Here is a 23,764-nt window from a genome sequence, read left to right as displayed (position 1 = left end):
CCAGCTGGTGACAATGTGCTTTTCCTTTTATTTTAGGATTATTACAATCTTTTAAGGTCAGGATGTAACTATGCAGAATTGAGATTCTTCCTTTCCCACAATGCTGTCGTCTCCATGTCTGCCGGTCATTTCTCAAATCTATGGATTCCTGTTGAGACAAGGTCTTCGGTCTTGAGCAGTGTCCTGGGGCTAAAGAGTCTGGGTGCTGGCTGCAGTCCAGAGCAGGTCTTTCCAGCGTGGAGGCCAGCGAGGTACCTCTTGACTTGTCAAGAGACCCTGAGCTCAGAGGGCGAGGCCCTGGAGCACACATCTCTGAACTGGAGGCTATGGTCTCCATAGCAGGGGCTTCTGGCTCCCTTCCACTCTGTTAGTGCTACCAGTGCCTGTTATGGGATGCTGGTTGCTATGGCAACAGGGAATGGGCGTGGTAGTAGAGAACTGATCCAAGGGGATTATTGAGGACACCAAATGGAAAAGGGCTTAACTCACATGCACTTACAGAAGCTCTTTCCTGTGAGCTGGTTATGAATCATTCGACCCCTTGCTCCCAAGGCGTCTGTCAGGGTTATTTCTTAAGATTCTCATGAGCTCCCTGGGGCTCCATGTCAACTGTGATGCCAGTTACAATTTCAGGGTCATGCTAGTGGTGTTATGTACATTCTCCTCCCCCTCAGCATGGACTTAAATGAAAAGGAAGAGACGGCATTGGAGGAGAACACATTTCACATTTCTTCTAAAAATGAAATTGAAACCCATTTAAGTGTAGACTTTCACATGTATGGCTGAGACAGAGCAATTCATTGGAAAAACCTGTGTCCCTGTGGGCCGACTCTGTGTGCTCGATAGTGCAATGAAGTCTGCAAAGGGCAGAGAGACTTTATCAGAAAGAAGTGCCAAGAGAGAAGTGCAAGACAAACAACAGAGCCCGCATTCAAGGGAAGAGACTCACAGGCTGAGAGGCCACTAGATACAGAAAAATCTGTGCGTCACTGAGCCAGAGACTGATTGCATGCATATTACATCTACAGTCCCACTTGGGCATAGCGCTATTTCCTTTTCGTTCAGTCGTATAAAATATATAAGCACAGGCTGCTGGAACTGCAAGAAGCTTCAGAGCTGATGTAATACATCTGTACCAGTCGGGGTTTCAGGCAGGAGACAGAAACCGATCTCCTTACTGTGAGCAGAAAGGGATCCATCACGGGGAATGATCAGGAGGGGTCAGCAGCGTGAGCTGGGGCGGGGCCTCCGGGAGTAATTCCCAGGGCCACCCAGCATCGTCTTCTGGTCCATTCTGGGAGGTGGGGAAGTAGGGTGCTGCACTGTGGAGCCCGAGTTTAGGGTCACAGCCTCAATCCAGGGGTAAGGGAAGGAAGACGGGGCAGGGCAGTCCGCAGCCTACTCCACGCCGTGCTGGACTTTGGGGTTTGGCTGTTGCTACTGCCTTCACAGTATGTGGGTGTGTGTCCCTAAGTTGTGTCTGACTCTGTGACCACAGGGACTACATACAGCCCTCCAGGCCCCTCTGTCCATGGGATTTTCCTGGCAAGAATACTGGAGTGGGTTGCCATTCCTTTCCCCTTCTCCAGGGGATCATCCTGACCCAGGGATTGAACCTGGGTCTCCTGCATTGCACTGGCGACCCACTCCAGTACTCTTGCCTGGAAAATCCCATGGACGGAGGAGCCTGGTAGGCTGCAGTCCATGGGGTCGCGAAGAGTCGGACACGACTGAGCGACTTCACTTTCACTTTTCACTTTCATGCACTGGAGGAGGAAATGGCAACCCACTCCAGTGTTCTTGCCTGGAGTATCCCATAGACAGAGGAGCCTGGTGGGCTGCCGTCTATGGGGTCGCACAGAGTCGGGCACGACTGAAGCGACTTAGCAGCAGCAGCAGCTCCTGCATTACAGGCAGAATCTTTACCACTGAGCCACCAGGGAGGCCTATTGTCTTCACTGCTGCTGCTGCTGCTAAGTCGCTTCAGTCGTGTCCGACTCTGTGCGACTCAATAGACGGCAGCCCACCAGGCTTCCCCATCCCTGGGATTCTCTAGGCAAGAACACTGGAGTGGGTTGCCATTTCCTTCTCCAATGCATGAAAGTGAAAAGTGAAAGTGAAGTCGTTCAGTCCTGTCCGACTCTAGCGACCCCATGGACTGCAGTCTACCAGGCTCCTCCATCCATGGGATTTTCTAGGCAAAAGTACTGGAGTGGGGTGCCATTGCCTTCTCCGATTGTCTTCACTACCTCCCTGTCTTCGCTACCTCCCTGTAACTCCCCCTTGGCACCCAGGAAGCTGGGGTCTCCTTTAGACCCACCACACCCATCCCAGCACCTCCGGAAGAGGCAGCTTCCAGCAGCTGGGGATAATCCTCCAAGGAGGGAGCTGTGGCTAGGGTGGCTGTCCTGGCCTCGGAAGGGGTCTGGGAGGGGCTAGAGCCCCATTCTGTACTGGCCGCCAGGGAAAAGACCAGCCTAAGTAGCAGAGAAATCACCCCCTCACCCCCACACCCGTCTGCAGTATCACTCCAGTGCAGCCTCACCTGGAGCTCTAGCTACAGTGGAGCCTGGGAAACGGGGGGTGCAAGTTTCTAACTTGTGCAGAAGGAGAAGGGAGGAGGTACCAGTGTTGGTTCAACATGGCAGTTACGGGGAAACCAGACTGTGAGATTCGGTGACTTCTGAGTTGCCTTGAGGGGCTGCCAGGCCCAGACCCAGGACCGCCGGTGTTGCGGTCAGTGCTGATTTCTGGGATGGTTTTGGGATGGTTTTGTCTTGGAACCAGGTGACAGGAGGAACTGGTCATTTCACCGAGAATCCCAGATCCCAGTGATTCAGTGAGAAAACCATAGGAGCCACAGTGCTGTCTCTGGTGAGTGCCTTGGGAGGATGTGGGAGGTTTTCCACCAAAGGCTGCCAGCTTCCAGAAGTTTCTGTGACCGCGGGCTCTGTTGGCGAGGGTCTAGATTGTCAATGATTAGTTACAGTTAAATATTACGGAGACCTGGTTCTGATTAAGCAGGGGTTTTAGTTTCTTTATCCTGGAGAAGGAAATGGGAACCCACTCCAGTACTCTTGCCTTGAAAATCCCATGGACGGAGGAGCTTGGTGCAGGCTACTATCCATGGGGTTGCAAAGAGTCGGGCACGACTGAGCGACTTCACTTCCGTTTAGTTTCTTTAACGCTTGTTCTAAATGATGCATTGCCATTACTGTTTAAATAATGTTGATAGTCATTCCTAATACCAAGGAATGTATATTCTCTGTGATTCTGAAAAGAAATAGCTGTATTGGTATTTGAAAAAAGGAACCACTTAATAGGGACACAGAGGCCACACTTGTTCTCTAAACCTCTCTGAGGGGCGCTGCTTGGGACAGAAAGTTGTGAGCGAATGTTCCCTTATTTGCAGCCCATGACGTGCCTGGCAGCAGTGGTTCCTGCGGACCCAGCCAGTGAAGTGGCAGCCTGTGTCCTGGTCCATGGGGCCGAGTCCATGCCAGCACCTCGGAGTGGGGACGCTGGTGGGACATGTGCTCTCCTGTGTGGGAACCCTGTCTGCCCACACGTGACGTGGGCCGTGTTGCTCCTGCTCAGAGACCCCGTTCATTTCTTCTTCCCCTGCAGGAGACAGGCAGGGAAGCACCGCAGTCCAGGTCTTCCTCCCCATCCTGACATTCTTCCAGCCGAGCCCCCGGGGGCGTAGAGAAGGGGTGAGCCTTCCGGTGGGTGAGTGAGGGGGCCCCTGAGCTGCAGGAGGACAGTGGGCACCGTCTCTCCTGTACCATCTTCCCTTCCTCCCTAAATTCAGGAAATCGTCTGCAAAGGAGTTAAAGATACGTTGACTCCCCAGACTTGCTCTGGAAGGATCTCCAAGTGAAAAGTATCCTTCAGATGTCTCGCTTTCTTTTTTTAAAAGATTGTTTATTGAAGTATGATTTAAAATGTTAGTTTCAGGTATAGAGCAAAGTGAATCTGATATATATACATATACATATAGCCACTCCTTTTTTTTTTTTAAGGAAAACAGTTCTTTACAAATTTTATTTTTAATTGGAGGATAATTGCTTTACAATATTGTGTTGGTTTCTGCCATGCATCAACATGAATCGGCCTTAGGTATACAGATGTGCCTTCCCTCTTGACGCTGCTTCCCTGTCCCGCCCCTCTAGGTTTGAGCTCCCCAGTCATACAGCAAATTCCCTTTGGCTATCTATTTTACATATGGTAATGTGTCTGTTTCCAAGCTACTCTCTCAAATATCCCATCCTCTCTCCCTCCTCCACAGCGTCCAAAAGTCTGTTCCTCGTGTCTGCATCTCCTTTGCTGCCCTGCAAGTACGAGCATTAGTGCCGCCTTTCTAGATTCCATACATATGAATTAATATACATTATTTGCTTTTCTCTTCCTGATTTACTTCACTGTGTGTAAAAGGCTGTAGGTTCATCCATCTCATTAGAACTGACTCAAATGCGTTCCTTTATATAGTCAAGTAATAATCCATTGTGTATATGCACCACATCTTCTTTATCCACTCATCTGTTGGTGGACATCCAGGTTGCTTCCAGGTTCTAGCATTGTAAATAGTGCTGCGACGAACATTGGGGTAGAGGTGTCCTTTTCAATTACACTTTTCTCAAGCTTTATGCCCGGGGGTGGGATTGCTGGGTCGAACATTGGGGTAGAGGTGTCCTTTTCAATTACGCTTTTCTCAAGCTTTATGCCCGGGGGTGGGATTGCTGGGTCGTATGGTAGTTTTATTCTTAGTTTTTTAAAGGAATCTCCATACTGTTCTCCAGAGTTGCTGTATCAATGTGCATTCCCACCAACAGTGCAAGAGGGTTCCCTTCACTCTTTTGTTTTTAGATTCTTTTCCCATATAGATCATTACAGATTATTGAGAAGAGTTCCCTCTGCTATACAGTAGGTCCTTATTAGTTCTCTATTTCATATATAATCATGTGTATATGTCAGTCCCAATCTCCCAACTTATCACCTCCACCTCCACCCCCTGGTAACAGTAAGTTTGTTTCTGCAGATGTCTCTTGATATTTCACATGACTTTTCAGCAGGGTCACGTGATAGGTGGGCAGTGAGAAGTTTAGGGCTTCCACGGCCAGAATTCTGATCTGAGCTCTGCTACAAAGCCAGGTTCTTCCCATCTGTCAAATGGGACCATAATCTCACTTAAGAAAACATGACCTATATCTATTTCAAAGGTGGGAATGGTCTTGATGCAAGAGATAACACATATCAAAGCACTGTGAACTGTACCAGCTTTGCAGAAACACAGGTTCTTTCTCGAGGGTCTTCCTGTAAATCTGAGCATGATAACACTTCTTGTTCCCCTTGTGTGTGTCCTGGAGTTGGGACCATTAGCTTCATAATCAGAATCATTATATACAGAATGACCAAAAAAAAAAAAAAAAGGATGTAGCCTTTTTTTCTTGCCTTTTCACTGCCAAACTGAGCTTTGGTTAGCCGAATGCCAAGGCAATTTTAATGGCTGGTTTTTTAATATCTGAAAGGGGAGGTTATTAGGAGAAGTCTCAATTCAGAAACTTCAAGAAGAAGTGGGAGGGTGTGGTGAGGGTGGACGGGGGAGACTGCATTTCCTGTTTTCCTTTCAGATGGTGTTGGGAAACACTGCTGGAAAACCATGGAGACCCACGAAAAAAATTCCAGAATTCATTCTCCTTGCGGCCGCCTGGGGCCCAGCCCCAAAGGTGATGAGTAGAAGGGGTGGATTTTTTTTTTTCAAGAGTTGGGGTTTGCAGGCGTCCAGCTCCGGGCTCATGGGGTGAAGACAGCCTTCCGAGGTGACATCAGCTTGTGGTCCAGGCCAGAAGCGACAGAGCAGGAGTCTGGTTTTCATTTACAGTGTTGGGGCAGGCCCGCTGGGGAGGGGGAGAGGAGGGGGCGGAGGAGGGAGGAGGAGGAGCTGGAGGGAGTCTTGACTGTATCCCTGGGCCCCGTCCAGTTTGCAGCTCAGTCCTCCACCAAAGGCCGCTCAGTTCTCCCGCGCGCCAGCCTCCTGTGAAGACCACGAGAGCAGCTTTCCGCCCGCCCAGGGTCCCCTCTCCCTGCCCGGGGTCCCCCCTCTCCTGCAGAAGGGAAACGAGACGCAGCCCGTGGGGGAAAACCATGCGTCAGAATCGCACATAATTGAATATCGAAGCCCAGGGACGCAGGCTTCTCCAGGTTTGCTCAGGGTAAGTGCCCCTTCGACCCTGTTCCCCCGGTTTGGGGTTTGCGGCCAGAGGGAAGGGCTTCAAACCCCACTGGCCGCGTCTCGATGGCTCTCAGGTCCGCGCCCTGAGAGTCCCTTTTCGGTAGGAGCTGTGGTCTCTGGAAGCCGCAGCCGGTTTTTCCTTTCTCCGTGTGTGCCACCTGGGTCTCCCCTGGTGGGGCCGAGGGCTGGGGCTGCCCTGAGTCCTGCAGTGCAGTCTGTCCTGTCCATCCATCTCTGCTTTTCGGGCTCACGGTTTATTTTATTTGATGTTGCCTCCTCCTTTGAAAGCTCAGCTGGAATCTGAGAATCGGCTTTGTTTGCAGAAGTGCCTGTGCAGGGATCCCAGAGCCACTTTGGGGAGACTCTCTCCGAGGTGGCCGTTGGGGGGGCTGGTTGAGCGCCTCTGTCGCCCACTGGGAGACTGGGGTGACTTTGCTGTCCAGGCAAGGGGCAGGTGGAGGCTTCCTCAGCTCTCACCATCAGGGCTCCATCTTTTCAGGAATCTGAACTCACTGTTGGTGCCTTGGTCCCCTCTGGGGTTCCCTAAAGGAGCTGCCAGGGTCAGAGGAGGAGAAGGAATTTGGTGTTTGGGCAGCAGGCCCGGTGGATAAGGCAGGGCCCCTGGGGCCACGAGCTGGCCTGCGTTGCCCAGATGTGTGGTGTGTGCCAAGCCCGGAGGCCCTGGGGCCTGTTTCCCGGCCGGGAGGGTGGGGCCCCGGTCCTCTCGCCCAGGATGCAAAGTGTTCCCTCATTGTCACCAGTCTACTCTGGGGACCTGTGTCAGGGGCTACTGTGTGCGGTGGGCTCCCTGGGAGGGCTCAGCAGAGTCCTGGGGGCTGTAAACAGAGATTGCATTTCACAGCCAGCCCGAGGAGTGAGTTGAGAGGCTGGTCTGGACCCCAAGAACAAACTGCTCTAGACACAGGGGAGTGTCCTCCACCCACTGGGGACTCGGAGGAGCTGGCCCTTGCCAGCCGCTTCTCTTGCTGAACACAGCTAACTCTGAACGAGAACCACTGGGTCCCACAGCTGCAAGGGTGCTTGGACCCCAAAGGGAGAGACAGTTCTCACTCGGGGATCCCCCATCTCTGTAACTTCAAAAAACTGAACAGAAATGACTTTAAAATCAGGTATTTTTTTGGTTCCTAAGCAAAATGTTATTGAAAACCAGCTGATTGTTGGATGCTATTGGAACTCCTGAGCTCTTTAGGTGGGCTAAAGAGAAAGGAAGAGATTCATGGTCGGGAGCGCTGAGGTGTGGTTCCCTGGCTTTAAAGATGTTCCCGGGCTTTGAGATGCTCAGTTACTTGCAGAGGCCATGGCACCAGTAGGTGGCTCAGAGGGCAGTCCAGTCTTTACCATTTCAGGAAGGCAGACAGTCCAACTGTGGAGGTCCCTGAACTAGCTTGCATCGCGATTTGAAACGTGCCATTTGATTCTGTTCTCCCAGAAGAGAATGCCCTCCTGTCATATTCTATGAAAAGTGATGGGGGAATTGGTGTATGCTCCCCAGGGTTCTCCCAGCTAACAGGGAAAGGAGTGCCAGGCGAGAGAGCTGGTCCCCAGAACAGACCTGGGCTTTGCAACCAGAGCAGCTGAGCAGGCTTCCTGCATTCAGGCCACCTCTGGGGATGGGGCCCAGAGGGATGGGACCTGCATTCTGCTCCGTTTCTGCGTGGGCTTTGCTGAGGGTGAAGGCAGAGGGGTGGGAAGGTGTGGGGTGTTTGTAGGAATTCAAGATCTAGGAATGATCATGTGGTCTCGAGCTCTTCTTTGTTGAGGCAAGGGTTTTCCGTTACCATAAGCTGTATTTTTTTTTTTTTTTTCTTTCTCTACTCACGGCAGTGAGAAAATCATTAAGAAGATCCTGGGTGGAGAGGAGGCTTGGGGAAGAGTCTCATCACAGGGTGGTGAGGGTGGCTCTTCTTTTTCCAGTGGGGTAAATGGAGGGTGTTGCCACCCCCAACTTCCTGGGAGGTGGCCAGGGGAAACCTCTAGAATGTTAGCTCTTGGCCCCGGCTCTTCCAGCACTTGGGAGGGTGTGTGCCCCTCCCCACCATGCTTGTGGCCCTTAGCGGGTGGGATATATGGTGAATATCCACACTGGGGGTCTTCAGGATGCTTTCGATAAAGCCAGACAAGCGTCTTTCTGAAGAGGAATTGTTCTTATCTCTGCACCTCCCTTCATTTTCAAAGTGTTGAGGATTCACTGCTTCTCATTCTCTCATCCTAAGTGCCATCTGTGATTCTGTTCCTTAGAACCTAATACATCACTGATGATAAAGTAGAAAGAAACCTCCTCTGTTCAATGGACAATTGATGATGGGTTTGTGGCTCCAAGGAGGCTCCCCATCTGACTTTGATTTTAAAGCCAGCTTGAAATCAGACCTCCTGCCTTTTGAAAGTTAGCAGAGTTTCGCCCTGGAGGCTTCATCCATGCCCTCACTCAACTGGTTAAAGTGGTCTTTGTCATTATCCAGTTTTATGTGAAATTCCACATTTAGGATTTAAAATCCACTGGGAGGTCCTGAATTCGTGGGAGGCTGTCTTGCCCGCATGCTAATCACTTTAGGCAAACGTTTCATTTGAAAAGCAGTCCCTGTCAGTTTCCTTTTTGGAAGGACCCGGGGATCTGTTATCTCTTGGGGAAGAATCTTGGGCGGGTTCCCATCTGAAGGGGACTTTCTGTCCCAGCAGCCTTTCCACCAAAACCTACAGGAGCGAACTTCTCACTGTGTCTTTGCTGTGGACAGCCCGCTGTAACACCCACACCACTGCTACATGAATAGCTGAAGACCCGAGGAGCGACCCGGCATTTAAAAAAATCCCATTAGCAGCTCTCACTAAGGAAAGGAACGCTCACAAATGATTCAGGTTTTCAAGCAGGGAAGCTTAAAAAAGCTCCTGCTTCTTCAGACAGTCTTGGGCTGTCTTTATCCACTTTTCTAGATACGGATTCTCTCTTTCCAAACATCTGGGAGATGATCCTACCCTTTTAAGAAAAAAAACACTCTTTGTCCCCTCTGAACCAGGGGTGATGACCGTCTGAAATTCAGGGAGCACCCACAGCACCCCGATTTACAAAGAGGAGTTCTTCTGGGGAATTTGAAAACGTAATTTTAATACCTTCTGGCCTCATCTGTCTGTTTCGGGAAGGACATGAAAAGGCGAATCAGTGTCTTCCTCCTGGGAAAGCTTTTCCTGAACGTGCATTCTGCTTTCTGTCCCCTAGAGGGCGACGCATCCCTCTGAGCCCTGCGCGGTGCAGGGAGTCTGGGGGTCACAGGCAATCTGTTGAGGTACATCTCAGCAGAGCTCATTGGGTCACTTTGGGACCCACCTAGAGACTGTTTCCATACCTAGTTTAAAAAAAATGTGACTAATATCTGAAGTAAATGTACAGTTAGGATTTTACTATTTTCTTTTGAGGTGAACAGCTGCTTGCGGTGAAGCAGGCTGTATTCTAAAGTACCTTCATCCAGGGGCGTTAACCAAGTAAGAACTTTTAGAGGAAACATGTTACTGGTATCTACTGAGAAAGTTTAAATTAACACGACGGTGTTTCAGAACCCAGTCTGCTGTATCCGGGTAGGATCTTTGAATTTTAGAAATAGAAGGGATGTTAAGACGGAACTAACCCAGTAACTCCCAAACTTTGGCCCATGTGTCTCATATTTCTTTAAGCTTAATAAACCCCATTGTGCTCCAGGGCGGGGAACTCTGGGGTGGGAGGAGGGGACAAAAATGACTAAGACTCCGGCCCTGCCCTCGCCTTAGGGCACATTATTGACTTGGCAGGCTATGGACTTCCGTTTGGCTACTTGAAATATCCCCAAATTACTACCTTAGTGGGTGTTCTGCCCACACCCTTGACACCTCAGATGAAGAAATGGAACCCAGAGAGGTGAATGGCTAGTCTGAGGTCCCAAGAGTATTAGTTGCTCAGTTGTGTCTGACTCTTTGCGACCCCATGGGCTGCAGCCCGCCAGGCTCCTCCGTCTGTGGGATGCTCCAGGCCAGAATACTGGAGTGGGTTGCCATTCACTTCTCTAGGGCATCTTCCCGGTCTAGGTCCCAAAGCAGAATCAGCATTTCCTGGACATGCCCGTGTGCTCTCACAGGTGGGTGTTGAGGACCAGGAATATAGAGAGAGAATATATCTTCAGGAGTGCATTTTGGAGTACCACGAGAAGAAAGGTGCTTTTTTTGGCCATCGGCCAATCTTTTATAGAGTATCATATTTTATTTAGCAGAGAGGTAATTGTTGTTTCAAAAAAAAAATCTGGAAAGAAAAAAAAAAAGGCAGAAAAATAGGGCAAGTATGAAAAGTTCTGCCAAGCCCTCTCCCGAAGGCTGTTAATCTTTCGTTGGGGCCTGGCTGCGTTTCACATCGTGTGATCCTGCTGTTCTCCTGAATTTTAAGATGTTTCATCAAGTACAGAGAAACATCTGCAAGGTAGGTGTGGCTAGGGAAACGTGTGAAAGAAGTGCTTCTGTCCAGTCCCCCTGGTTCGGCCCATATCTTTGGTTTTCACGGACCCAGGGCATCGAGAATCGGCCACTGGAAGGGAGAGCTTGTGCACTGATTTAATCTCAAATGCAGAGCTGAACAGCAGCTGGAGATGACTCAGGTCTCAAGAGAAGCCATTCCAGGAAACGGGTTTTCTCTTCTGCAATCCTCATCAGTTGATTCAGCAGCCCAGAGCCAGCTCAGCTAAGCCCACAGACACCCCCCAGCCAGCACTTGGTGGGCTCTCTGTTTCTCACGGGGGCAGAAGGAAACCCACCAGCGGTCAGAGCCTAGGGCGACAGATGGAAAAGCAGCCGCAGGACCACTGCTGGTTAGAGCATCGGGAGTAGGCCTCATTCTGCACATAAAGCTGGGGAGGCTGGGAGAGATGAACTGACCTTTACTGACTGAGACGGGAATGCAGTAGATTTTTTCCAGGCTATTGTATTAAATCCACAGTGATATTTTATCAGCTGCTTAAATTTAATTAAAAAGAACTATTTAATTATCTGGACTTGGACATGAATCAAATTAGAAAACAAACAAAACTGGTTAAGATTCCCTTACCATCTGAGGACGTTTTAGCCGCTTTGTTTGAACAGTTCTACAATGGAACCCCATGGTTTGGAGAGGCCAGTGGGCCATAGTCCCTGGCCAGGGCAGGCAGGGAGGATATACCGGCACCTGCCCTGGAGCCGACAGCACCGTGTGTCACGTGGCAGGAGTGGAACGGGACGTTCATGCACTTCCTTTTGAAGCGTCTTCTAAGGCATTCTCTTCTCTTATGTTAAATCTGAACTAGTCTCTGCCTAATGCTTATCACTAGCAAGAAAAACCTCACATTTAAAAGGGTAGAAACTTATTTACGTGTGCATCGTGGTGTCTAGTTTTTCCAACCACAGCAAATGCGGAACTTTCTGCTTCGTGTTTATTATCTTGGACCCTAACATATGTCTTTAAATACATTTCTGAATATCTGGGTGGTTAATCTGGAGGTTCTTCAAGGTGCCTTTATAGGGAGAGAAGGAAGGTAGCCCCAGATGGTGCTTGGCAGAGCCTCATGGGACCTCGTTCTGGGAGGAGGTTACCTGTGAGGGCACAGTCCCACCTTTCCTTTCTGGATTGCTCTATTCCAATGTATGAGCTGCTGAACAGACTTTTTTTCCTTTTAACAGATAGGCACTTAAAAATTGAAGTATACTGTTGATTTACATGTTGTGTTTCAGGTATACAGCAAAGTGATTCAGTTATACATACATGTTCTTCTTCAGATTCTTTTCCATTATGTTATTACAAAATACTGAATATAGTTCCCTGAGCATGCATGCTCAGACACTCAGTCGTGTCTGACTCTTAGAGCAACCCTGTAGACTGTAGTCCACCTGGTTCCACTGTCCAAGGGATTTTCCAGGCAAGAATACTGGAGTGGGTTGCCATTTTCTCCTAAAATAGTTCCCTGTGTTATACAGTAAATCCTTTATCTATTTTATATGTGGTGGTGTGTATCTGTTCATCTTAAAACTCCTAATTTGTGCTTTTCTTCCTTGGTAACCATAAGTTTGTTTTCTGTGTCTGTGAGTCTGTTTTGTAAATAAGTTCATTTGTATCATTTTTTAAGATTCCACATATAAGTGATATCATATGTTATTCGTCCTTCTCTGCCTGACTTACTTCACTTAATATGATAATCTTCAGGTCCATTCATGTTGCTGCAGATGACATGATTTCATTCTTTTTTATGACTGAGTAATATTCCATTGGGCATATATACCACATCTTTATCCATTTATCTGTCAATGGACAGATAAAAGTCTACAGATAATAAACGCTGGAGAGGATGTGGAGAAAGGGGGAGCCTCCTACACTGTTGGGAATATAAATTGGTTTGGCCACTATGGAGAACAGCATGGAGTTTCCTTAAAAAGTTAAGAATAGGTCTACCATATGATCCAGCAATTCCATTCCTGGTGTATATCTGGAAAAGACAAAAACTCTAAATTGAAAAGATACACGTACCCCAGTGTTCATAGCAGCACTGTTTACAGTGGCTAAGACGTGAACAGACATTGTTTTACATGACATTACCAGGGAGATCCAGAGGTCTTGAATCTGATACTCAGTGTCTGACAAGGAGCCCAGGCTGACACTCAAGATTAGAAGAGTTAAGTTTTGCTATCACAGGACACACCTTCAGAGCCTGGGTCAAGGAGATGATTGCTTACAGATGTGTATGCGTGGCTAAGATTTTCTTCTGTAGCACAGTTTCATGGAATGGAAATGTGAGATTCAAATTGTAAAATAAATGGTACAAAAGAAGCTTTTGATGCATTTCTTTGGAGGGGGTCTTCTTACAGTTGTTCCAAATTGCTTGCTTTTGAAGTTTCCCCCAAAGCTCTTTCAGTAGCAATAATATGTTAAATTCCCATGTCCTCCCTCCCTAACTGGAGGATCTAATAAATCTCTTTTAGCTTCCTCTCTGGGACCAGAATTTTCCCCAAGATTCAGAGAATAAAGAGAAGAAGAAAGAGAAGAAGGACAAGAAAGAGAGAGAACTAGGGTGCTACAAGCTGGAGACCCCTGGGGTTTAGAGAAATGTGGCTTTTCATCTCACAGCAGATGGCAGGGCTCTCTGGCTGTGGTCTTCCACTATTCCTGCAGCTCCCACGTAAAATGGGACAGTCAGGAGTTAACAGAGTGCTAGAACTTGATAGGAGGCCCAGCCTGGTTTTAAAAAGCAGTGCTTGGAGAAGACTAAATAAATGACTTCAAATTGGGAGCTCTGGATACATTTAAGTCTTTGTTGGAAAATGATTTCCTTGTGTGCATGTGTGTGTCTCTTTCTTAAAAAAGATTTCCAGACATGGAAAATGAAAAAGCTTTTGAGTAGACTTAATGAAAATTAATTTCATGAAATTGCAAAACAGCTTGGGAATGTCATTGGACTCTGAATGCAATTTTGAGTTGAAGGGCCACGGAGGGTAATCTTCATAATGAGAGGTGTCTTTATAAGTTTCAAGTGGACAGCTATGAAAAGGAAAAAGGCATCTCAAATTCTTTGTAGAATGAGACCAGTTAAAAAAAAAAAAAAAGACTTACTAATGCTCAATAGAAAGAGAAAATTGAATGAAGTCCTATGATTGGATCTATTGCCTTTAGGACATAGAATCTATGGCACAAAGCTGCATAACACCCCATCCAACCCAAGGGTCTCAGGCAGCCAATTCTGACTTTTTCATATTTGAGAGAACAGCAGCAGACAAATGAATTCTGTTGATACAGAATCTGTGGTTTGTCACCACCAAAGAAATTAGGTCTGTTCCCACCCCTGCCAAAGAAAAGACATGGTGAGTTTCCTTGAGATTGGGGCCAAGTCTGGCACAGCCTCTTGGCATTTCCTGCCTTTGGGCTTTGGAAACGCAAACCTTCCTTAGGATTCTGGTTCAATCTTGTTTTTAAGTGGCAATGGACAAAACACTTAGTCTCACCTGGGTTCAGTTTCCCAGCTATAAAATGAAGGAAAACACGGCCATTGGACTGTGGGAGGAGGGCATGGGATCCCACCTCTGAGACAAGGGCTTAGCAAATATGACTTGTGCCCTCCTGCCTCTGTTTCTTGGGCATGGGAGGGAGGGTAAAAGAAGGACAATGAAGGGCAGGGAGTGGCTGCCTTGTTCCTCCTTATTAAAATGGGCAAGCTGGGTGATCATTTGGGGAGATGATGTTTGACATCTTTTAATAATCTAAATGAAAAAAAAGTCTCCAAGATGGGTTGCCAAGAACTTCAGTTTTAAAAAGTGGGATGCCAAGACATGATAAACAATAGGAGAGATTTAACTGCAAACAAAAACATGAACAAATATTCAACAGCTGGGCTGGGCATGCTTGAGCCACATGACTGGCTCCTAAGCACTGCAGCAGGATGAATGTGGGGGAGCTGAAGGCATTCTTCCCACCTGGGAATTCAGCTCAGCCCAACATGTGAGCTCATTAATCATCCATGGAGCCTGGAGTCCTTACCATCCGGCAGACATATCTTCTGTCTTTTGCTGTCAGGGCTGGAAGAGCATCTCCCCCCTGCCCTCTCCTCTCCTCCCCTACGTGTCTTCCCCTCTCTTTCCCTTTCTTCAACATCTGGGTAGATTTTAGGGAAGGCAACTCAACCACACTGTACGTATTTTTCATTTCTTTATGTCCCAATGAGAAGCACTTCATTTAGAAGTCTCCTCGACTAGAGATTAAGATCTCCGAGATAAAAATCTTTACATATATTTTTCAATCAATTTAAAGCTCATTTTCCCTAGAGAATAAAGTAAGTGCTAATTAATGCCTCAGAAGATTCCCTGGTGGCTCAGAGGTAATAATCTGCCTGCCAGTGCAGGAGATGTGAATTCAATCCCTGGGAAGATTCCCTGGGGAAGAAAATGGCAACCCACTCCAGTATTCTTGCTGGGATAATCCCAGGGACAGAGGAGCCTGGCAGGCTACATATAGTCCAAGGGGTCTCAGAGTTGCACAGGACTTAGCAACTAAACAACAACAACAAATCAGACTGGACAATTATTTTAGAATTTGTCCACAGAGACCCCACCATTGTTTAAGATATGGCAGAATACATGGGTTCCACGAAGTTAGATCTGATCCTGCTGTAAGATATAGGTCCATGGAATTCTCCAGGCCAGAATACCAGAGTGGGTGGCCTTTCCCTTCTCCAGGGGACCTTCCCAACCCACAGATCAAACCCGGGTCTCCTGTATTGCAGACAGATTCTTTACCAGCTGAGCCACAAGGGAAGCCCAAGATATAAGTAGGGATGGTAAGAACAAGCAAAACCAGCAAAAACCACTCAACACCCAGTTCACCCATGCTCTCTGTCAAGACTGTCTGCAGAGACGCCTGAAGCTGGCCCCATCCCACACCCAGCAGTGGCTGAACAGGTCTTGTCTCATATCTTATTTTTTCTTCATGGATTACACTGTCCAGTGCTTTGCAATGAGGTCCTATACTATTTTCATGCCCTCATTCCAAAACAAAAATACTACTTAAAATCCTGCATCTTGAACTGGACCTCCCAGAAGAGTTGCATCAGATCTTTTTCTTGAAGCAGTGGTGCTTAAACTTCAGGGGGCATTAGAAGAGATGTGGCTAGAATCACAGGTGAGCATGGACCCTGCCCCCCGAGACCCCCACATACACAGAGAATCACAGGTGAGCACGGACCCTGCCCCCCGAGACCCCCACATACACAGAGAATCACAGGTGAGCACGGACCGTGCCCCCCGAGACCCCCCCAGACACAGGTATGATGTGGTACACATTTGCGGGAGGTTCACAAGTCCTTTGAAATCTGTGGATCCATATTAAAAAAAAAAGATTCTTGACCTATTAGAATATTACAAGTTGTCTTCGAAAGCACAGGCTATATTTCTAGAAAGAATCCAGTAAAATGTAAATAATGTAGGTGCACAAGTTTCCCATAAAATAGTTTTCTAGTAGGATGACTGTTGCTGATAAATAAACCCAATGTTCAATTTTAATGGAAAGAATCAGGAATAGCAGATGTACCGCGTACTTTTACATTGCTCTAAAGAAAGAAAGGTATGGCCAGATGGAAAGGTCTGGAAGATTCCCAGGGTTGAGGGCCCTGGGGCAGTGCTGGGACAGCGGCTTGGTGGGCCATCCATAGTGAAGAAAGCAGAGCGACCAGCCGTGCGCGGGTTTCTACGCCGCCTGTGGCGATTGCCCTGAGCACTGAGCAGGACTTGATTACGACTTGGGGACCCTGTGGAACAAAAGCTCCGGATGCTGGGGAAATCCCTTCTTATATCACACAGATCCCTGTCTAACACGTGTCAACTATTTGAAACCAAGAAGACTGGGCCGTATTTCTGGAATGTTACCATTATCCCCACTGGGTGTCACTTCACTGTGGAAAGAAATATGTGCTCTTGATGGCTGGCCTTCTGATCATCTTCAGAACAACTTTTTCTTCTCACTGTTAACACATTTCCAAAAAACAGTTGTATTGACGGGAGGTTTTGTGTCTTCAAGCTCCTAGAATGTGAATCACAGGGTAAGTGTGTCTTATCACAGGTGATATTTTTGGTCAACTTCCCTGGGACATCCAAAGCAACTGCAGGACTTGGAATCCATTCTCTTGTTTACGGTTTTGTCTTTTTCCGTCCCACCAGTTTGGCAGGCTGCACTGGCCTGGGGCCCTCACTCGGCTCTTGCTATTCCTCACAGCTGGCCCCGCTCCTCCCTCTGGGCCTGACCTCAGGAAAACCACGAGGCTGAGCCCGCTGCATCCACAACCTTGAGTGACAGCCCCAGCAAGGGGCTCTGCTCTCCTTGGCCCTCTGTGCTGTCTTGCTACGAGGCCCATCTAGACACCAGTACCCTGCCAAGGCCACGTCTCTAGCCAGAAGACCTTCCTCTGCTGTCATTAGTTCCATTGCTCTAGAATGCAAACATGAGAACCTGAGACCGTCCTTAACATTGTCTTCATCAGCAGTGAGGGACAATGGGATTCCTGAATTATGTATACAATGGACAACCACCAATGGCATCACCCAGTCCACGGCATGTCCATGGCAAGAGGAAAGTCAAGGTAGGAAGATCAAGCAGGTGCAAACGCTTAGGCCTTAAGTGGAGTGGATTTCATAGCTCTGATGACACTATTAACAGTTGGGACAGAAATAACTTTTGTTCCAGGTCTCAGTGTTTATATCAGATTCTTTTTCACTTTCCTGAGATTCAAGTCCTCTTCCCCCAGACTTAACGTTTTGCTGGCAAACACTTCGTTTCTTCTTCCTTTCCAATTGTTTTCTAGTGCCAAGGAAATGTTATGTTATTTAATTATAGGGGCACATACATATGCTTTGAAAAGATGTGTAGTCGTATTGTTTTCTTATTTTAGAGAAAACTTAGCTCTTAAAGATTGGTGGTGGTGGTTTGGTCGCTAAGTTGTGTCTGACTCTTGTGATCCCGTGGACTGCAGCCCACCAGATTCCTCTGTCCATGGGATTTCCCAGGGAAGAACACTGGAATGAGTTGCCATTTCCTTCTCCAGGGGACCCTCCCATCCACGGATCGCACTCGCGCCTCCTGCACTGGCAGTGCAGTCTTCACTGAACCACCAGGGAAGCCCATCGTAAAGACCATCACATCCCAAAAAGGAGATGCCACATTTTCACCATTCCTGTTAAATTGGTGGCTACATTGTAGGTGTACAGTTCTGTTCAGTCCTCAGTCCTGTCTGACTCTTTGTGACCCCATGGTCTGCAGCACGCCAGGCTTCCCTGTCCATCACCAACTCCCGGAGCATACTCAAACTCATGTCCATTGAGTTGGTGATGCCATCCAACCATCTCATCTTCTGTTGTCCCCTTCTCCTCCCACCTTCAGTCTTTTCTAGCATCAGGGTCTTTTCAAATGAGTTGGTTCTTTGCATTAGGTGGCCAAAGTACTGGAGTCTCAGGTTCAGCATCAGTCCTTCCAGTGAATATTCAGAACTGATCTCCTTAAGAATGGACTGGTTGGATCTCCTTGCAGTCCAAGGGACTATCAAGAGTCTTCTCCAACACCACAGCCCAAAAGCATCAATTCTTCGGCACTCAGCCTTCTTTATGGTCCAACTCTCACATCCATACACAACTACTGGAAAAACCATAGCTTTGACTAGACAGACCTTTGTTGGCAAAGTAATGTCTCTGCTTTTTAATATGTTGTCTAAGTTGGTCATAGCTTTTCTTCCAAGGAGCAAGTGTCTTTTAATTTCATGGCTGAAGTCACCATCTGCAGTGATTTTGGAGTCCCCCCAAAATAAAGTCTCTCACTGCTTCCATTATTTCCCCATCTATTTGCCATGAAATGATGGGACCAGATACCATGATCTTAGTTTTCTGAATGTTGAGTTTTAAGCCAGCTTTTTCCCTCTCCTCTTTCACTTTCATGAAGAGGCTCTTTCTTTAGTTCTTATTCACTTCCTGCCATAAGGGTGGTGTCATCTGCATATCTGAGGATATTTGTCCCTGCAATCTTGATTCCAGCTTGTGTTTATTCCAGCCCAGCATTTTGCATGATGTATTTTGCATATAAGTTAAATAAGCAGGGTGACAATATACAGGCTTGATGTACTCCTTTTCCAGTCTGTTGTTTCACGTCCAGTTCTGTTGCTTTTTGACCTGCATACAGATTTCTCAGGAGACAGGTAAGGTAGTCTGGTATTCCCACCTCTTTAAGAATTTTCCAAAGTTTGTTGTGATCCACACAAAGGCTTTGGCGTAGTTAATAAAGCAGATATTTTTCTGGAACTCTCTTGCTTTTTCGATGATCCAACAGATGTTGGCAACTTGATCTCTGGTTCCTCTGCCTTTTCTAAATCCAGCTTGAACATCTGGAAGTTCATGGTTCACTTACTGTTGAAGCCTGTCTTGGAGAATTTTGAGCATTACTTTGCTAGTGTGTGGGATGAGTGCAATTGTGTGGCAGTTTGAGCATTCTTTGGCATTGCCTTTTTTTGGGACTGGAATGAAAACTGACCTTTTCCAGTCCTGTGGCCACTGCTGAGTTTTTCCAAATTTGCTGTCATATTGAGGGCAGCACTTTCACAGCATCCTCTTTTAGGATTTGAAATAGTTCACCTGGCATTCCATCACCTCCACTAACTTTGTTTGCAGTGATGCTTCCTAAGGCCCACTTGACTTCACACTCCAGGATGTCTGGCTCTAGGTGAGTGATCACACCATGGTGATTATCTGGGTCATGAAGATCTTTTTTGTATAGTTCTTCTATATATTCTTGCCACTTCTTCTTAATATCTTCTGCTTCTGTTAGGTCCATACCATTTCTGCCCTTTATTGAGCCCATCTTTGCATGAAATGTCCCTTGGTATCTCTAATTTTCTTGAAGAGATCTCTAGTCTTTCCCATTCTGTTGTTTTCCTCTGTTTCTTTGCACTGATCACTGAGGAAGGCTTTCTTATCTCTCCTTGCTATTCTTTGGAAATCTGCATTCAAATGGGTATATCTTTCCTTTTCTCTTTTGCCTTTAGCTTCTCTTCTTTTCTCAAGCTATTTGTAAGGCCTCCTCAGACAACCAACCATTTTGCCTTTTTGCATTTCTTTTCTTGGGGATGGTCTTGATCACCGCCTCCTGTAGTGTCACAAACCTCCGTCCATAGTTCTCAAGCACTCTGTCTATCAGATCTAATCCCTTGCATCTGTTTGTCACTTCCACTGTATAATTGTAAGAGATTTGATTTAGGTCATACCTGAATGGTCTAGTGGTTTTCCCTACTTTCTTCAATTTAAGTCTGAATTTGGCATTAAGGAGTTCATGATCTGAGCCATATTCAGCTCCCGGTCTTGTTTTTGCTGACTGTATAGAGCTTCTCCATCTTCGCCTGCAAAGAATATAATCAGCCTGATTTCAGTATTGGCCATCTGGTGATGTCCATGTGTAGAGTCTTCTCTTGTGTTGTTGGAAGAGGGTGTTTGCTATGACCAGTGCGTTCTCTTGGCAAAACTCTGTTAGGTGTACAGAATTACCCATAGTTTTTAAAACCACAGGTAACTTCTGTTTTTTTTTTAGGAATTGTAGTAAAACATTCATGGTGTGAATTTTGCAATCTTAATTCTTTTTAAGTGAACAGTACATTCGTGTTATCTATATGTATCTTGTTTACAACTGATCTCCAGAACTTTTTCATCTTGCCAAACTGACACTCTTTACCCATTGGACAATAATTCCCCATTCCCCTCTCCCACCCTCTAGTAACCACCATTCCATCTGTTTCTCATTTCTTGATTATTTCAGATACTGCACGTCAGTGGAATCTATTGGTGATTGACTCGTTTTTGGCATCATGTCCTCAAAGTTCACTCACGTTGTAGCGTGTGACAAAGCTTCTTCCTTTTATCTAAGGCTGAATACTATTTCTTTATATATACATGCCACATTTCTCTATTCATCCATTTACTGATGGGCGTTTCTTTTATTCTATTTCTACCCTGTGACTAGGTGGCACAGTGGTAAAGAGTCCACCTGCCAGTGCAGGAGATGCAAGAGATATAGGTTCGATTCCTGGGTTGGGAATATCCCCTGGAGGAGGAAATGACAACCCATTTCCAGTATTCTTGCCTGGGAAATTCTGTGGACAAAGGAGCCTGGCGGGCTACAGACCAGGGGATCTCAAAGAGTCAAATATGACTGAGTATGCACACATAGCTGTTTCCATCTGCTGGCTATTGTAAATAACGCTGCGTTAAACTTGGGTGTGAACATATCTCTTCAAAATCTTATTTTCAGTTATTTTGGATACATATTCTGGGTACAGAAGTAGGAGTTACGGGTTATATGGTAACTGTACTTTTAACTTTTTGAGGAACCTCCATATAATTTTCTGTAGTGGCTGCAACATTTTGCATTCACACTGACGGTGCCTAAGAGTTCCAGTACTTCTACATTCTCATCAACACTTGTTTACTATCCTTTTTATAGTGGCCACTGCAATGGGTGTGAGATAATATCTCACTGTGGTTTTGATTTTCATTTCTCTGATGCTGAGTATTTTTTCACATTCTCATTGGCCATTTGTATGTCTTCTTTGGAGAAATGTCTATTCAAGTCCTTTATTTTTAAATCAGAGTTTGTTGTTATCATTATAAAGTTGTGGGTGCTCTTTATGTATTCTTGATGTGAACCCCTTATCAGTTATATGGTTTGCAAACATCTTCTCCCATTCTGTAGGTTGCCTATTCACTCTGTTGATTGTTTCCTTTGCTGTGTAAAAGTTTTAAAGTTTGATATAGTACCATTTGGTCTTCTCTCATTTGGGCTTTCCTGGTGGCTCAGTGGTTAAGAATCACCTGCAGTGTAGGAGATGTGGGTTTGATCCCTGCGTCAGGAAGGTCCCCTGGAGAAGGAAATGGCAACCCTTGTTCCCAGTACTCTTGCCTGGGAAATCCCATGGGCAGAGGAGCCTGGTGGGCTACAGTCCAGGGGCTGCAAAGAGCCAGTCATGATTTGGTGACTAAACAACAATATAGAACCATTTGTCCGTCCTTTCTCTTGCTGTCTGTGCTTGTGGTATCATATGGAGAAAATCATTACCAAATTCAATTGTATGAAGATTTTTCTCCTATATTTTCTTCTAAAAGTTTAATAGTCTCAGGTCTTACATTTAGATTTTTAGTCCACTTTGAGTTAGTTCTTTGTAAGTGGTGTGAAGTAAGGATCCAGCTTCCTTGTTTGTTGTTGTTGCATGTGGATGTACAGTTTTCCCAGCATCATGTGTTGAAGACACTGTCCCAGGCTCCTCCTCTCCCCTCCAGGCTGCTTCGTGGCCTTGGGCAGGGTTCTCTGTGCTGTGCAGTGGGTCCCTGTTGGTTGTTCATTTTGAGCATAGCCATGTGCACCTGTCCATCCCCAACTCCTTTATAAGAGTTTTGGTTTGGTTGGTATTTGTTTGCAGTTTGAACATATCTACTTGGAAGAATGAAAAAAAAACATAACCAATAATTTTGATTGGCACACCCCTCTGCTCTAATGCCACTACCCAAGCCTCTGACCAGGGAACCCCTGACAAGACTGGGTAGGGGTAAGAAGAGTCATTGACTCACATGCACAGATGCAGCAAGAACCAGCTTCGGAATCTGTGGGCTTGGTGCAAAGTGAACATGAAGGGTCTTTGCCCTGAAGTTATTAAGACTTTTAAGCAACACCAAACCATTACACCAAGCATGGGTTCCTGTGAGACTGCACAGGTCAGATATCCATGACCTAAGAAAGAGTCAGGGGAAACCAGAGCCTTGGATCAAGGGGAAGAGAAAAGAGGTGACGTCTTGCAAGGGCACCTAAGTGGAGAAGACCTAGGCCTGTTCTTTGGAGGGCTGTAAGGAAAAGCTTAGCCCCTCAAGCTGAGCTCACTGGAGACTGGAGGGTGATGAAGCTGACTTGAAGGTGTCTTGTGGGTGGGGGTGCAGTCAGGTGTGGGGTGGGAAGAAGGTGGTGTTTGCTTGAAGGGAAAAGGGAGGGTGTCACAGGCTACTGGGCCCATCCAGACATGAGCCTGGCTGGCTGGATGGCAAGTTTGCAGGAAGACTACGCTACAAGGCTGTCAGCCCTCAGGATCGGCTTCAGTCTTGCTAATTCAGTATCTCTGGACATGCTCCACTCTGCGACTAGAACTGGGCACACAGCAGGTTTTTATTGGAGGAAAAGTGGTAAATAGTAACGGAGAATAAAGGCAAGATTCGAAACGGTCCCAGCTGCTGTGGTTGTGTTTTTGCGCACAGTGGGATTCGAACAAAGCCCATTCTCTCCATGAAGTGGAGCTTCCCGGTGGGATTCCTGTAGATGTGACTGACAGGCTGGGCATCACCGACCTCCCCTTTGTGCCTCTGGGTGCCCTTCCTCCGCACCCTTTGTCATTCTGCCACATGCTTCATGAGATGCTATGGTTACCTGCCTTAACTTGAGAGAAAAAAGGTTGAACTGCAGAGTTTTTTAGCTATGGCCAAAGTCCTACAGTCACTAGATTCAGAGACTCCGTGTCTCTGTTTAGCTGAAACTATTTTCCATCCAAGGGATAAATCCTTGATTCACTCGTCAGTAACTGGACAGTCAAAACCTGATGGCTCTCATCTCCCGCTTTCTCTCGTAGGTTCTCACGTGGCGCTTAGACACAATCAAAATGAGGAAGCATCGGCATTTGCCCTTAGTGGCCATTCTTTGCCTCTTTTTCTCAGGCTTCTCCTTTACTCGTGGTCAACAACAGCCAGGTAAGATCCAGAATCACCTCTTCATTTTATTAAGAGGGACAGTGTTCTCTGTTTTAGATCTCAGACATCGTGAGCTGGAGAGACAGCTTAGATAGGCTTGAAGACAGAGCCAAGCCATTGATTACAGGGTGTTCATTTATTTTACAGACTTTCTCATCTCCTCTTTATCCAAGTGTGAGAGAGAGACTTTTTTTAACTGAAACTTGGGTTTGCTGTCTTGGCGGTGGGTTGCAAGTGGTT

At 46.8% G+C, this 23,764-nt stretch overlaps 1 protein-coding gene across 2 annotated transcripts in view; it reads left to right on the top strand.

The window, feature by feature from the left end:
* The first annotated feature begins 5,644 nt into the window (after positions 1–5,644).
* Positions 5,645–23,764, top strand: part of COL6A3 (collagen type VI alpha 3 chain) — a 91,151-nt gene continuing 73,031 nt past the window's right edge. Inside the window, exons 1-3 of one of the 2 annotated variants that reach the window (XM_070786939.1) lie at positions 5,645–5,726; positions 5,981–6,212; positions 23,407–23,524. In XM_070786939.1, the coding sequence (XP_070643040.1) occupies positions 23,437–23,524 (88 nt within the window). In that variant the 5' untranslated portion in view covers positions 5,645–5,726; positions 5,981–6,212; positions 23,407–23,436. The remainder of the gene's footprint in view (positions 5,727–5,980; positions 6,213–23,406; positions 23,525–23,764) is intronic. The other variant, XM_019957961.2, reaches the window with a different exon arrangement.

This window comes from Bos indicus, chromosome 3, assembly GCF_029378745.1.
Source record: "Bos indicus isolate NIAB-ARS_2022 breed Sahiwal x Tharparkar chromosome 3, NIAB-ARS_B.indTharparkar_mat_pri_1.0, whole genome shotgun sequence".
Taxonomy (NCBI): Eukaryota; Metazoa; Chordata; class Mammalia; order Artiodactyla; family Bovidae; genus Bos; species Bos indicus.
Note: the sequence above shows the minus strand (reverse complement) of the source record. Positions and strands in the feature narration are given on the sequence as shown.